This window comes from Strix aluco, chromosome 1 (assembly GCF_031877795.1).
Source record: "Strix aluco isolate bStrAlu1 chromosome 1, bStrAlu1.hap1, whole genome shotgun sequence".
Classification (NCBI taxonomy): Eukaryota; Metazoa; Chordata; class Aves; order Strigiformes; family Strigidae; genus Strix; species Strix aluco.
The window spans coordinates 126,088,195-126,103,301 of record NC_133931.1 but is presented as its reverse complement, the minus strand read 5'-3'; the positions used below and the strand labels follow the sequence as shown (position 1 = coordinate 126,103,301).

Below are 15,107 nucleotides of genomic sequence, written 5' to 3'. Positions count from 1 at the left end.
GTGATCTTTTGAACAGATATGAACAAGCTTATCTGACTAGCCTGGTTGGGCTGAGAACAGAAAGATACTTTTGGATTGGGCTTTCAGATATAGAAGAAAAGGGAACGTTCAAGTGGGCTAATGGCCAATCTGTCTTATTTACACACTGGAATTCTGAAATGCCTGGTAGGTATGGCTCTATACTGTTTAATGAGCCCAGTGCCCAAGATATATTGCTCAGTACTTGAGATTTTTTTTACTTCATTCCTTGCCCTCACTTGATGGTATAATGACTAATTACTCTCAATCTGGCTGCTTTCTCAAGCATGCAGTGCTGTTGCTAACTTCCTGCTTAGTGCTGAAATGAGCTTTTAACATGAGCTTGGGAAGAAACTTTCAACTGAGATCACGTTTCTGATTTCTGTCTATTCTGGAGAAGTCTGTGTCTGTACTACTCTGGAAGAGTAACCTTTGCAAGTTCTGCCTGTGCAGCCATATCTCACAGTACACTTGCTCACTGCATGTTCTGAGGTGTGTGAGATCACAGCATGCATGAAGCATCTCTGCTAGAGAAAATGGGATTATAGGGAAGGATAAGAGGGCCAAGGGCGTATTTGTATTTAATCTTTTTTTAGTTAATATCTTGCTAAATTAATTGTGATTTTCTTATTTAATAAGTTTTGTTGATTAAACCATTTTTTTCTGTTCTAATAAAAATATGGGAGTGGGAGGTCATTTCATCTCTGACATGATCACATCAGAAAGGGAATGATCATCAGCCTTCAAGATACTGACATCTGCCTTTCAGAATATCCTCTGATTCTCTGTAATTTCAGTGCCTAAAAGCTGATTTGAATGTGTCAGGTGAAGTGGTAAGGCTACACGGACCATGAAGCCAATATTAGGCCTATATATAGCAAGTTTATTTTTGAAAATCATAGTCAAATTGGACAAATTTGAGAAACTACCTCTAACAACAGTTTTAGAGGAGAATTTGTTGTATCACAGGTTATGATGTTACTAGAGTCAGCCACTGGAGGTGATTGGATGTGAGGCACAGTTCAGTATCTCAGATGTGGATGAACCACAGATTTTTTGCATTTTTTTATGAATTAGAGTCATAGAATCACAGAATAGTTTGGGTTGGAAGGGACATTTAAACACCATTTAGTACCTGCCCCCTGCCATGGGCAGGGACATCTTGCACTAGATCATGTGGCTCAAAGCCCCATCCAACCTGGCCTTGAACACTTCCAATGATGAGGCATCCACAACTTCTCTGGGCAACCTGTTCCAGTGTCTCACAACCCTCATAGTAAAAAAATTTCTTCCTTATTTCCAATCTAAACCTACTGTCTGTCATTTTAAAACCATTGCCCCTTGTCCTGTCACTAAATGCCCTGGTAAAAAGTCTTTCTCCATCTTCCGTATAAGCCCCTGTTATAGATTGAAAGGCCATGATAAGGTCTCCCCTTGTCTTCTCCAGGTTGAGCAACCCCAATTCCTCAGCCTTTCTTCATAGGAGAGGTGTTCCAGCCCTCCGATAATTTTCGTGGACTTCCTCTGGACCCACTCTAATGTTAGAAACATTTTTGACTCTGTACAGACTTAATTTCCATCAGGATAGAATATGAAGTTTTCTAAATTCTTATGACACCCTAAATGTTGCTTTTGTGCATTCCTGTTTACAACCAGGAAGAAAGCCAGGCTGCGTTGCCATGAGGACTGGAATTGCAGGTGGATTATGGGATGTAATAAAATGTGAAGAAAAAGCAAAGTTCCTATGCAAAGTGTGGGCAGAGGGAGTGACGCTTCCACCTGTTCCTACAACAACTCCTATTCCCCGGTGTCCAGAAGGTTGGGATTCAAACAGTCGTATTAACTTCTGTTTCAAAGTAAGTATGTTACTTGTTTCTGCATTAAGGTAGTTTCTATTTGCTGCACATAAGCTTATTTACAGATTATACGTAGAGGTCTTGTTCCCTTCATGGTTTTATTTATTCCATTAAAGTCTGATCTTCAGGTCTGATCTAATCTTAATTTCCCATTCTTTTAAGATTAAAAGTGCCTTCCTCCTAGTTGTTTTGCAGCAGATACTCCCGCCAGCAATGCAGTTAGCTAACTTGGCTTAAAGACACTCATACTAAGCTTGTGTTTCACAGAGGCGAACACACATAAACCCTATATTCAAAGTTTCTGTAAACCCCACAGAACGAGTTAATTGTAAGTGAATTGCTTTTGTGTAGCTGATGTTTCTTGATCTTGTGATCTATATGGTCTATTTTGTCTGACTGCAAAATGCTCTCTTTAGCCTTTTTCAAGAGGAGAGCAGAAGAAAACATGGCTTGAATCTCAAGAGTTTTGTCGAGCTATAGGAGGAGATCTGGCCTCCATCAATGGTAAAGAAGAACAGTATGTGATATGGCGTTCTATTGCGTGAGTATCTGTAGTGTGGTCATCCGTTCACTTTAATTAGCCTTTTGATGTTTCTGAAATATTTAATTTTAGGTTTTTACTTCAGTATATGCCAGTCTGGATTCATTATCTGCATCTGTGTCAAACACAGTAAAAAAGCAGAGCTGATGAAATAGCAGGAGTTGTATGACTAGTGGCCATCATGCCAGAAGCTGATGCTAAAATGAGATTGGCAAGATATCTAGTTGAGGCAATATTTATCGTCTGATGTAAAAATATTTACTGTGGATTTGAGGATATTATAAAATTACCACAGATGCCAGTTGTTTTCACATAAGCAAGGGTACAAATAGGGTAACAGTTGTGATATAAGTCTGGTCAATATGTTGATTGTCTGTCATTATTATGAACTAATCAGGAAGTAGAAGCATCTTCAGATTAATTTTTTCCTACACAGGGAATGTAAATAAGATTAAGTAAGTCCCTGAGCTGTAAAAAGCATATGTGAGATTTCTGAATGAGATCAAATACTTTTAAAAAGGTAAGACTTGCAATATGACCTGTATAGGTGGGGATTAATGAGCTTGTACATCTCTGGCTAACTAGGAAGCAAGACTGAAACATGACAGACTTGCAAATTGCTATAACCGTACTAGAATCCTGGCTATGTACTTATAGTAAGGAAGAAGTCTCAGATGCTGAATTACCGCAAATTGACTCAATAAATTCAGATAAATCAATAAATTGTGTCTGCTTGTAGACAAGAATTAATTTAAGGTGCTATATTTAAATATAATTCAACTGCAGCAAGTAACTTTGTATTTGGAAACTGTAAGTGCCTTTAGAGAGAAAATGGCGAGTTGATAGACAGAGCAACAGTAGCTACTGAACCATTACACAAAAGTATTAAGCCACCTTATTTTCAGGAGTTGGATTGGATCTGGATATTTTCTTGGTTGGTATTTCAATCTGAGTTAATGTATAGTGAGAACAGCTAGGAGTGGTTGCCTTTTAATTAATTTCCACCCTGGTTGTTATTGTTTTTAGAGCAGCTGTTGTGAATGATAGATTATTAAAAATATTGTAATGCCCTTATTAGTTTTGGTTTTATGTTTAAACTTCTTATAAATGGGACTTTTATTATTTTGGGTTTTTTTCTTTAGGAACAATGGGTATTACCACCAACATTTCTGGATGGGCTTATATTACTTGAATCCTGATGATGGCTTTGTTTGGAGTGATGGATCTCCAGTGAGTGATTTAATTTTCCACAGCTGTTATTTTGCATTCCCTGAGCTTCTCAAATGTGTGTGGTGTATGTGTTTCTGTGTAATTTTATGCTTAATCATAACCCTCTACTGTATCGTGCTTTCTGTAGGAAAGCTTATGAATAGCAATTTCATGGCTTGATTTTTTTTTTGCTAAAACATACCGATTTTTGGTAAGAACATGTGCATTGAATCCACAAGAAAATGAAATTCATGTAGACTAAAAGGATGTTCTTATAAATGCAAAGATTTTTTGAGTAAAGTAGTCCATCTTTAGTATTTCTCTTCTTCGTTAATTAGATCTTTATCTGAAATGGCCTACATTCCATGGAGCTGAACATTGCTTACATTCCATGGCAGTTGTTTTATGCCAGTATGACTTGACAGTACTTTAGACTAAGATATAAAACTGTAGAAAGAAAAGTGGTTTTGGAGATGTGGGTGTATTTCATGTAAGATTGGTCAAAATATATTGATGGAAGTTTACCATACAGAAAACTGAAATTGAAATTTTAGCAGTATAGCAGTAATATTTTTGTGGGAAAAATGCCAACATTTTTGTTGTGTCTCAATAATGTCCCACTATTTTACTCATACAGGATATTTGCTTGATTGAATATTAACATGTAGCATGCCCCATCATTGTTATTAGATTAGTTTTACAGAATTTAGGTCCTATAAAAAATGTCAATATTTTTCCAAGTGTGATCAGAAACAACTGTTATCTAAACTGCAGTCCAGTTACAATCTGAAAAAAAGTTTGAAATGTCAGCATTTGCATGGGGAGATTCTAGTTTCCTCTTATCTAAGTTTTTAAACTGGAAGTAAGAACAAGTTGTAGGTCTGTGGTTTGATGGTGTCTCCTCCCTTTCTCCGTTATTTTCTTTCTATATAACAGAATTTTCACAAAACCTTTTCTGTCATAGGTGAGGTATGAAAACTGGGGCTTTGGAGAACCCAATAATTATCAAGGCATTGAACTTTGTGCAGAGATCAGTGGCGATTCCAGCATGCTTTGGAATGACAGGCACTGTGATTATCTATATGGATGGATTTGCCAGATAAGAAAAGGTATTGTTTACTCCTGTGTATTAGTGTAATAAGAAAAGATTCTCAGTTGATTTTTCCGCTAACTTTAAGAAATAAAAAATTTCAAAACATTTTTATCAGAATAATTCCCTGTGGAATGTGAAATATCAAAGTAGTATAAGGATTTCCATGTCTTTGATGTATTTAAAGATGCAGAGCCTTTGGTGCCCTGCTGGGACTTCTCACTGATCTTTCTCTATGATTTCAGAAAGGGAAATGTGATACTTGAAAAATAGGAAATGTTACTTTGAGTATTCACATTCACTTTTGACTTTTCATTTAAAGTTCATACCTTCTCCAACAAATCCTATTTTGGAATGTTTTTTCTGAGTTTGGTTTTTAGTTATTAGAAAACAGTTTGCAAATCAGTTCACATACTTGAATTTTTTTGTGTGAAAACCCCCTCCTTTACTTGTCTCACGTGCTGTTTTGCAGATAAATGAATCTGTAGTTGCAAGATGGAGCCTGGTTTTAAGATACTTTATTTGGCTTTGACTGGATTTCATATTCACATGTTGATTTCTTGCTAAATTCTCTTGAGATCTGAGTTTGGATGCTTTTTATTTTTTGAAGACATCAAGACAAATATTATAATTTAGGGAAATCTTGAGTTCCACAAGGAGTGCATCTACCTAAGTTTGAGTATTTTAGAAAGTGCTCATTTAAACATTTTACCACATTCTTACCAAATAAAGATGCTGCATTAGTTTATTAACAATAAAGTATGAGCCCTACTTTATATTGGTAAAATAATTTCTTAGGCAGATAATTTCTTATTAAATGCCAGTATTGCTGAGATTATATTTTAGCACAAAATAAATTGGTAAACCTATAAAGACAGAGATCTCCTGTATTAGAAACCATTTTCCTAGATCCTAATGATGCCATCCAGGATGCCATCTCCATGATGCCATAGGAAAAACAAACACTGGAATTCTTTAGCCTGAAGCCTTCTTTTCAGAAAGGACCAGTTAATTTCTTGGGATCATTTCCAGTGAGCTTTTATCTAGGGAAATTTTTAAGATCCAGATACAAGTTCTTCTCAACCAGAGAAAGATACTCACTCTGTAGTAGCTAGGGCACCACCGAAGAAGATAACCCAGCCTGCATTCCTGCTGCCTCTGGTTTAAGCCAGAATTGATGTGTAAGTGACCTAAGGAAAGGAGGGAGAGGGACATACAGGACTGTCTTAATAGAGTTAATGCTTTAGGAGATAAGCTTTTCTGCATCCACTGAATACCAAAAATAATTACTTAATTCAGATAAATTCAATGGTATTTCATAATACCTTGCACATAAGGAATAGCCTCAGGGAACAAGAATATGTATTTAAATTTGATTAGAGTACCAAAAATCAGAGATGTAGGCTATTTAGTTCCTTCCAGTTTTGGGGGTTAAATCCATTGCTAACCATAAAATTTTAAGTCAATAGAAAAACATGCCTATCAGTCATAGTAAATATTTTCTCTTACAGCAGAAAGTGTACAATCATAATAATTATCTTTCTCTTACAGGTGCAAGTGTAAAGCCTGAACCAACAGAGTCTCCTGCACCCAGTAAGTGTTACTGCTGTTACCATTTGTGTGTGTGTGCATGTTTAAAAGCATTTTTAAAATTTTACTAATGAGAATGTCTTGTATCTCAGAAACAATATAGTTAGCTTACCATTTATCTTACAGAATACAAGACTACTGAGGATGGATGGATTACACATGAAGACAAACAATATTATTTCAGCACAGAGAGTGTTCCTATGGAAAAAGGTCGGGAGTTCTGCAAAAGGAACTTTGGAGACCTTGCCGTCATTGAGAGTGAAAGTGAAAGAAAGTTCCTCTGGCGATATGTAAGAAAAATCATTAATACTATGGAATAAATCATCCAAAACAAGTGAGCATGGGCACAAATCCTTTTCACCCTGGTGTTCTACTTACAAGTTTTATGACAGTGAAAATGCGGTAGCATTAAGCCAGATTAATACGAAGAACAAACTCAGGGCTTTTTTTAGATTGTTTCATCGCTGAGACAAGAACAATTTTTGTTTGGTATTTTGTATAGAAATAAGCACATTAAGCATTAAACAGATCATTATCTGCTTTTTCTATTCAATGTGGCAGTTACACCACATTATGTCTATCTGCAACTGGTAATGTGCTAAGGTAAATCTTCATGCTTCTAATTGATCTGTGGCTTCATTTTAGCAAGAAGTATTGTGAGCTATGATTCTGTACGGTGGGGGAGTTAACTGAAAGTAAAGTTTAGCAGCAGGTAAACTCAAGATATCTTAAGTAGTGGATCAAAGCAGATAGTGGCTTACATGCAACAATCAGAACATTGGTTTTTGATCTTGTCAGTACGCATCTGGGATGTAGTCTGCCTAGCAGCCCTTTTTGGTCCTCAAGTTTGTTCCTTATCCTTCTTCTTGTGGGGAGAATATAATTACGCAGGAAGAACATTCTGAGGCATGGATTATGCAATGAGAAAGAGCCTTTAAATGATATTTCCTCGGTGGCTGGGGTTGGTTGCCTGTTTATACTGCCTTGAGGTCAACTTCTTTTAATCAGGAATGGGCTTAAAAGTCAGATTTGAACTACATAGAAATTTTCCTGAGCTAGTTGAAGAGTGGTGGTGAGATCATACAAAGACCTATATCAATTTATAGGAATTTATGGGAATCAATTTTAGGAAGGCTTGTCCCTTGCAAGAAATTTGTCAGATGATGTCCACTGCAGAGACTGCGCAAGAGGTGCTGATTTTAGTGATTTTTCAAGTAAGACTGTGAGAAGTGTTGATATAGTGACCACTCCTTTTGGCCAATGGTGAAGTTTGTGCACTGTCAGCTGTGAGCTGCTCAAAGTTAAATGTTGTAGCTAGAGAGTATAGCAGTTCGTATCCTCTGCCAGTCAGACGTATATTACTCATTATTAACATAATAGATTCCTATGATAAAAAGAGGACATTTATACAATTTTGATCTTTACATTCTAGATCTTGAAAAATGGGAAAGAGGATTCATATTTCATTGGTTTACAACTGAGTGTTGACCAAAGAACAAGGTAGGACAGCTAGAACCATCAAACTTGCATTGTGCTTTAAAATAATCTACTGACTGGAGCAAAAATAATGAAGTGCTTGAATGAAATTATGGCCCATCAAAGCAAATGAGAATGTTTTTCCTCTGAATTGCATTGCATGGGATGCTCATGCTTAGTGTTTTTTGATTATGAAGGTGTAAAAATACCACAATGTGCCCTTATATTTAATCCGCTTTTTTTTTGAATCCCATTTCTGTTGTTAGGCATTCTCGCCCTATTACTACTACTGTTATTCTATATTTGATTATAGCAGGAAAAAAAGCTTGATTTGAATTTTGCTTTCAGTTGTCTGCCTTGTCCATACTCCAATAAAATATAGCTAATATAAGGAATTTAAAAAAATATTTCCTGTTGCTACTGGTGAATTTTTTTCTTCATAGAAGACCAGCTCCTTTTCAAGTAGATGGAATTTCTCCTTGACACCACTGGAAGATAGAGTAGATCCGTAAACCCTAAAACTTGACTTATTCTTTAACAATATAAAAGCATTAACTTTGTTTTTATAAGCCTACATCAGGTCTGTTAGATTTGGAAAGTTCTGCTTTACTGTTTGCTTTAAGATTTTGTAGTCTGTGGGACCAAACAACTCAATAGGGCATGGATTTTCAAAGGACATACCTAGTTTTGAGTCTAAACTTAAACATGATTGTATCCTCAAGTGGTTTAATTACATGTTAATTTAGCTCCAGATTACCCAGGAGAAATACTGTATGTTTCCTAAATAGAATTCACCCAAAGCTATCAGAAAAATTACACTGCAGATAATGCATTTTGAATTTTTATTCAGGAATTCTATTTTCCTTTATTCTTTGATTTATATTGAAAATATAAATAGATGCCCTAACTCAAAATATGTAAGATTTTTGGTAGGTAAAAACATTCTTTTTCCCAGTCTTTAACTGTTGGAAATAGACTGTAATAAAGGGGAAAATGCAATCTATTTTCTTATTGTAGGACAAAGATAGCTGTTGCCACTATGTAAGTTCAGGTGCTCTGTGAGTATAAGCAGGTTTTGTGCAAACCTTTCTGAATGTCAGTATGCAGCACCATATTGATTTTTACACGTTATGTTAGTTTAGGCCTGGGTTCAGTTCAGCTTGGGTCTTGAAGTGCCTGGATAGATGTTTAATAGTTCTTAGTTCTCCTTATAGTCCACAGTGACAACCAGCAACCTCCAGAGGATAATTAGGATGTTAGGTGAGCCAGATCACCTGAAAATGAGATGTCTCTGCCATTCCATTGTTTTTGTAGGGACCCTAAGGTAGATATGCTTTTAAGTGAAGTACTTTGTGTATGTGCCTGAAGGGCAAACCTGGGCACCTCTGTCACCTGTCGTCCAATAGGAATATGTCTCTTAATAAGTGTTTGTTTGCCTGGTTATGATTTTGTTTATTGTTTAATCTACATGGATGTACAACTTTCTCGATCTTCGTATCTTACCTTACGGTAAGGCACATGATCACAGGAATTTCCTTGTAGGTAGTTTGTCATGCCCTTTTCCTCTGCATGGGGGAAAGATCAAGCATTTTACTAGTGTTATGAATAAAATCTCTTATCTCTGTAATAGGCACGGGAAATGTATGACTTGGGGTAAATTGTGAGTATCTGGGCTCTCTCATGCTAAAATAATGTCTGGCTTTCACACTGGCCCAAATGTTGAGTATTGTTCTCTGTTGCAAAAGTGGCAGCATACTGCTTAAATGCAGAGTAAACACAACTTCAAAACATATGCCTACCTCTTTGCACAGAGAGTGAGTTTAGAGCAATTAGCAAAGAGGAAAATTGGTCAAATAACCTTGTACACTTTAAATTATGAACGGCTATATTAAGCATATTGAAAAATTACTTTTTATAACATAGAAGCAATTCTATTTGTTTTCTAAAGAAGTGTTTTGTTGGATTGTTTTTCTTAAGCTGGATGGATGGCACTCCAGTGAATTATTTGGCATGGGCACCACATGAACCTAACTTTGCAAATAATGATGAAAACTGCGTAGTTATGTATAAAAATTTAGGTGAGTTTTATATGTTTGTTCCTGAATTTCATGATTTGTGTGAGTGTCACAACTTTGTTTTTCTTCTGAGAGGCACCCCTTCCCCGCCCCCCCTTTTTTTTTGCTCTTTTGCGAAATGTTATAGAAGTAGACCATAGTATTATTTTCAGGATTTAATAGTTTTGTGCTCTGTTAGAAGTCTGTTTGATAGACCTCTGTTTTATAGACAGCTGTTTTATAATTTTGATTAAAATTGGCCTAATGTGCCGCTATAAAATTGATACTTCTAGTACCTGGTTCTACAATGCTTTTAACATTCTGTAATAACAGTGTGTATAAAGTTACATATTTATCCTAGATGCTGATATAGAATGATACTAAACTGAGATGCTCTGAGGATTTGATCTTATCTTTCAACTAAAAGCACTTTGTGTAAGAATGAGTGAAACTGATTTCCATTTAACCAGCTCTGGATGTGGTGTCATACATTTCCCCATTTATTTTACATTCAGGATTTTGGAATGATATAAACTGTGGTTATCCAAATCCCTACATATGTGAAAGGCACAACAGTTCCATTAATTCAACCTTTCCTCCAACAACATTTTCAGCTCCAAGAGGATGTCATCCAACTTGGCTTTCCTTTCATAATAAGGTACCATAACAAATACAGTGCATGCTGGATGTTTGACAAAGCATTAAATAGAAAACAAGGGAATAATTTAATAGTATTGATTCTTATTAGAGTAAAATATTATTATTTTTTGGAGAGAGCTCTTTGATGCCTCCATGCTTTTCTTTGTTTGCCCATCCACTGTTTTGCAGGACAGGTAGTATTTTGATGCTTCTAATGAATTGGCAGATGAGCCTATTCAGTTGCAGTTGCCAAAAAGTCATTCTCTAGTCACTTCAAAGCTTTTGCTATGCATTTCTTAAAGAGTTTAGGCAGAGTTCCTGCAGTATTGATGCTTTGATCTTGATGTCTTTCAGCCAAACCATAATGCTTTTTCAGTACTGAATATATTTAGTCTTCCTTAACTTTACTAACATGGTATGCTTTGTAGAGTCAAATAAATAAACAGGCAGACGAGTATCAGTCATGCATAACTTAGCAGTGTTACCTGACTGTCTATAAAAAGTCAGGTTTCCTTATTTTCTAGGGATTTCAGGTCAAATCTTGTATGTGTCTTGCTGAGCAAAACACTTTCTTGAGATCTTTAATTTTATGTAGAGCAGGGACAAGCACAAAAAACTCATTTTAAGCTGAATGTGTTTTTTTTCAGATAAACGCATTATTTTACTGCCTTTTCTCCATCCTGCTTTTCTTAAAACAGTGGTTTTCAATCTGGGAGTAAAGATAATATATAGAGAATTTGTTCATGTTTTAGTGTTACAAAATATTTGGATCTACGGAAGATGAACGTGTCACTTGGCATGCTGCACGAACAGCTTGCATGAATTTAGGAGGAAACCTGGCCACTATCCATAATGAACAAGTGCAAGGTACTGTGTATAGTTTTGCGGCAACTAGATGAGATGACGTTTGATCTTTACAGGATGGCTGTTGTATTTGTGAGACTGTGGGCAGGATTTGAATAATGATTGCACATCTGATTTTTGTTACAAAACATACAATTTCTAGAAATTTACAATGAAGTCTTCACCTGAATCTACCAAATTTTAATGTTGGCTTAGGTATGTATACACATGTATGTTGTCCTGGCAGCCAAAGTAGTACTTTTTCTGCTTACACATGATGCCAGCTGGACCCAGAAAGATCCATTCCAAATGATATAGTTTCGCTAGGTGGCATTAACTTGCTGCATGGCTTTTCTATTAACTCAAGCTGAACACCTTTAGGATGAGAACTTGCTGTCTCTGGGCAGCTTGGGGCAGAAGTTTGACAGCTCTTACACCTACCCACAACTCACCACACAGATGGACTATTCTTTTCACTAGAGGAACTTATTTTAATGAATCTAAGAGGTGCATCCCTGACTGGGGGAGATGAGCATAGGGAAATTACCTCATCCTTGAATAAACATGGCACACATTCAAATTAAAAATTGGGGAAGATATTGATAGATGTTAATAACACCCTCTTTTTAGAAATACTGTTTTATACTATGGTGATGAGAAACAGATGTTGCACAACATACACTGTTTGTGAACTCAAAAGAGCATACTGAAAAATCAAGCATTGTAAAATAAGTCTTTGTTTTAGTCTGAGCAATTAAATAGTTTAAATTTAGACTGCTGACATGAACTTAGTACTACTACTTATGTTTTCCACATGTGAAGAGATGAAGAATCAATCTTTTACTTTTCAAACATAGTTAAATTCTTACCCAACATAATTTCTGCAGTACAGATTTCAGGTGGTTAGTTCATGTTCAGGGCTTGAATTCTAAGCAAAAGAGAAATTAACAATAAAGCTATTAGCACAAAACTATTGTTTTTGCTGGCAATGTAGGCATAAAGGCTTGGGTTCCTGTTACATTTTCTGGCAGAACAGCAATTTGAACATTTGGCAAAGAAATCTATAGGTTTCGTTCCTGGAAGTAGAAGTTGCATGCATTTTAAAAGACTAAAGGAAGGTGAATGGTTGATAGAGCAGACAGGAGTTTGTCTGTTGTTTGCAGAGAAAAGTAAGCTCATAGCAATGACTAGCAGTTGGCAAAAGCCATGATAGTTCATTTTATCACAGTGTTTGATGTATTGTGGATTAGTGGGTTAATGAATGCCTAGCCTGCTCTATTTGTGATCTAGCCGTGCTAACTAAGACACATAAGTGCCTTCCTGGACTGTGCAAAGCTGTGGTGATTGATTTACCTGTGATGAATAGTTCTGTTGAGACTCATTTTAAACATGTTGCTTGTGCATTCTGCTCCCTGCTAAGACAGTGCAGGCTATTGCCCAGGTGTGACAGGGAGAGAGGAAACACTCCTGCAGCTCTGTAACAGCATTAATTGTGCAGATGCGCAAGTGGTAGGTGCTCAGTGGTGCTGTCTGATGCCATTGGTGAGGTTATCAGAAATGCATGTGATCTACATGGCTGTATATTTCTAAGTTAATTGTCAGACTAGGGTTCAAAAATGTTTTGAGACATTATAAGGAACATTTTTGTCATGCCTTTGGGATTCATCCCAGTACCAGGTTAGATACTTAGCTGAAGTATTTTGCCCAAAGGCATATCTGGTTCCCTGTTCATTAAACTCAAAAGTCACCTCCTTTTCATCTTACCTGCTTGTGTTTGTTAACAATGAAGTGTTCTGCATTTCAGAAAAAATATTTAATATCACCAGTCTCAGGACATTTCAATTGCCCTTCATTAAAAGTATTTAATTTTTTCTTTGCCTTTTTTTACTCTAGCTTTCCTCACCTTCCATATGAAAGATTTTGTTACTGATACGTGGATTGGGTTAAATGATATAAATCATGAACTGAGGTTCCTCTGGACAGATGGAACAGGAGTTTACTTTACAAACTGGGCCAAAGGCTTCCCATCAGGACATATGGATTTATATTCATATGATGGCCAGGTAAATAGCAACCACAAATTGTTCACTGAAATTTGATTTTAGATTGTATTTATGCATTTGTTGGGATTTGAGGCACGTTAGTGCTTGACTTATTACTTTCATATTTTTGTACATGTCAGATATAAATCCAAATGGAGTGAATGGTTTTGAGCCCTTGGGCAGTTGCTGTATTAGCTGATGACAGGATCTGTGGAGTGCTCATACAAAGACTGGTTTCAGATTTCAGTTCTCTGTGTCCATGAAGGCTACACTGCTTCTGTGTTCACCCCACGTTCTCTCATACGATCTGGTAAAGAGGACAGTGGGATTCCAGCATTTGCCCCAAAAACACGCTGTATGAGCACATCCTCCTTGTCCTCTGATCACAGTTGTACCTGAACATAGCAGGTTTCTCATTTGGCATGTAGCTTGCAAGGGGCATACATTCCCCTCAAACAGCCATGTCTTACATAGAAGCAATTTCTGTCAGTCACATTTGCAGAAAGGATGTGCTTCTATAAAAAGAAAGCCAGCCATTCAATTTTTATGGAAGAAAAAAAAAAAAAAAAAGAAAATCACTTCCCCTATTTCTCTGTCATACAAACTGATCTGATAGGTCATGGAGTTCCTCTCTCTGATCTTATGTGTCTAGATAGTTCTGTGCTATGGAACTACAGCACATTATAGTACTAACTCTGTTTCTCTTGAATGCCATTTTGAATGTAGAAATCTTATTTTTATGTATAATGTCCTTTTTCCTGTTTTTGAAAGTAGCACCTCTGAGCTTCTTATCTCTAATGGAGGGAGAAAATTGGGAGAATTTGGAGTTCAAAAGAGAAAGCATCTTTAAAATGTTACTCCTGGGAGGAACAATTCTCTTTTTATGAAAAGTAGTAGAATTTCTGTGAAGTCTTCTGTGAAAACTCATAAAATCTCTATTTTATAAATTTCGGATTTATATTTAAGTTTACTTGACCTTAACAAAAAAAAAGAGTTGTCACAGTTAATACAAAATACCATGCAAGTCTTCAGTTTGAAAGATTTAAATCTTAATGCATTTCACTTACAAATGAAGTTCTCTGCATCTCTTCCTGGACAGCAAAACCAAGTAAGTAAATAGAATAAAATAAATATGGATGCTTCATTGCACAAAACCATTTCTACCCATGCAGCCTTTTGCATTCATCACTGTTTAATGTGTGCTAATGTAGGTTCTAGCTATCGTCACCATGTCAGAGAAGTGGAGATGTCTCTGTAGGGGTGGTCCTGACAGATCAATGGCTGCCTTTGGGCAGGAACAGTTCTAATTTTGCTGAGTGTACTATTGCAGCTTGCAACAATAAATTTGAAGAGACCGGTATGTCAGAAATGTTGCATTGCCCATTTAGGGTCCAGGTTTTTTTCTGGGGCAAAGTTAACCGTTCTTTTCCACAATAGTTGATTTCACTTCTCTTTAAATTGTCTGTGGCTTTCCTTCTCTCCATGCTGTATGCCTTAAGATATGAGAATGCCGGAATTTCTGTGGTCTGCTTATCCACCCCAGTGTTGTGCAAGAGAGAGCAACATTAAGAAATTAGTGAAGTGCAAGAGGAACAGAACCTCCACATCATAAAACTTATCCTCTTAAATATTACAAGGATATAAGAGTAAAACTACAGTATCACTTGTGTCTGAAGATGCAAAAGGGGGACAAAAGTTTTATATTTGCTTCTTCTAGCTATTTGTAACTGATTTTATATCTTTTTGCCT

The 15,107-nt window shown here is 36.4% G+C and overlaps 1 protein-coding gene across 2 annotated transcripts in view; it reads left to right on the top strand.

Moving 5' to 3' along the window:
• LOC141927347 (macrophage mannose receptor 1-like) overlaps positions 1–15,107 on the top strand; it is a 66,112-nt gene that overhangs the window by 36,279 nt on the left and 14,726 nt on the right. For both annotated transcript variants that reach the window (XM_074834527.1, XM_074834534.1), the window contains exons 11-22: positions 17–165; positions 1,675–1,874; positions 2,291–2,415; positions 3,558–3,645; positions 4,589–4,733; positions 6,266–6,307; positions 6,431–6,594; positions 7,737–7,804; positions 9,758–9,858; positions 10,350–10,492; positions 11,226–11,340; positions 13,210–13,379. In XM_074834527.1, coding sequence (XP_074690628.1) covers positions 17–165; positions 1,675–1,874; positions 2,291–2,415; positions 3,558–3,645; positions 4,589–4,733; positions 6,266–6,307; positions 6,431–6,594; positions 7,737–7,804; positions 9,758–9,858; positions 10,350–10,492; positions 11,226–11,340; positions 13,210–13,379 — 1,510 coding nt within the window. The remainder of the gene's footprint in view (positions 1–16; positions 166–1,674; positions 1,875–2,290; positions 2,416–3,557; positions 3,646–4,588; positions 4,734–6,265; positions 6,308–6,430; positions 6,595–7,736; positions 7,805–9,757; positions 9,859–10,349; positions 10,493–11,225; positions 11,341–13,209; positions 13,380–15,107) is intronic.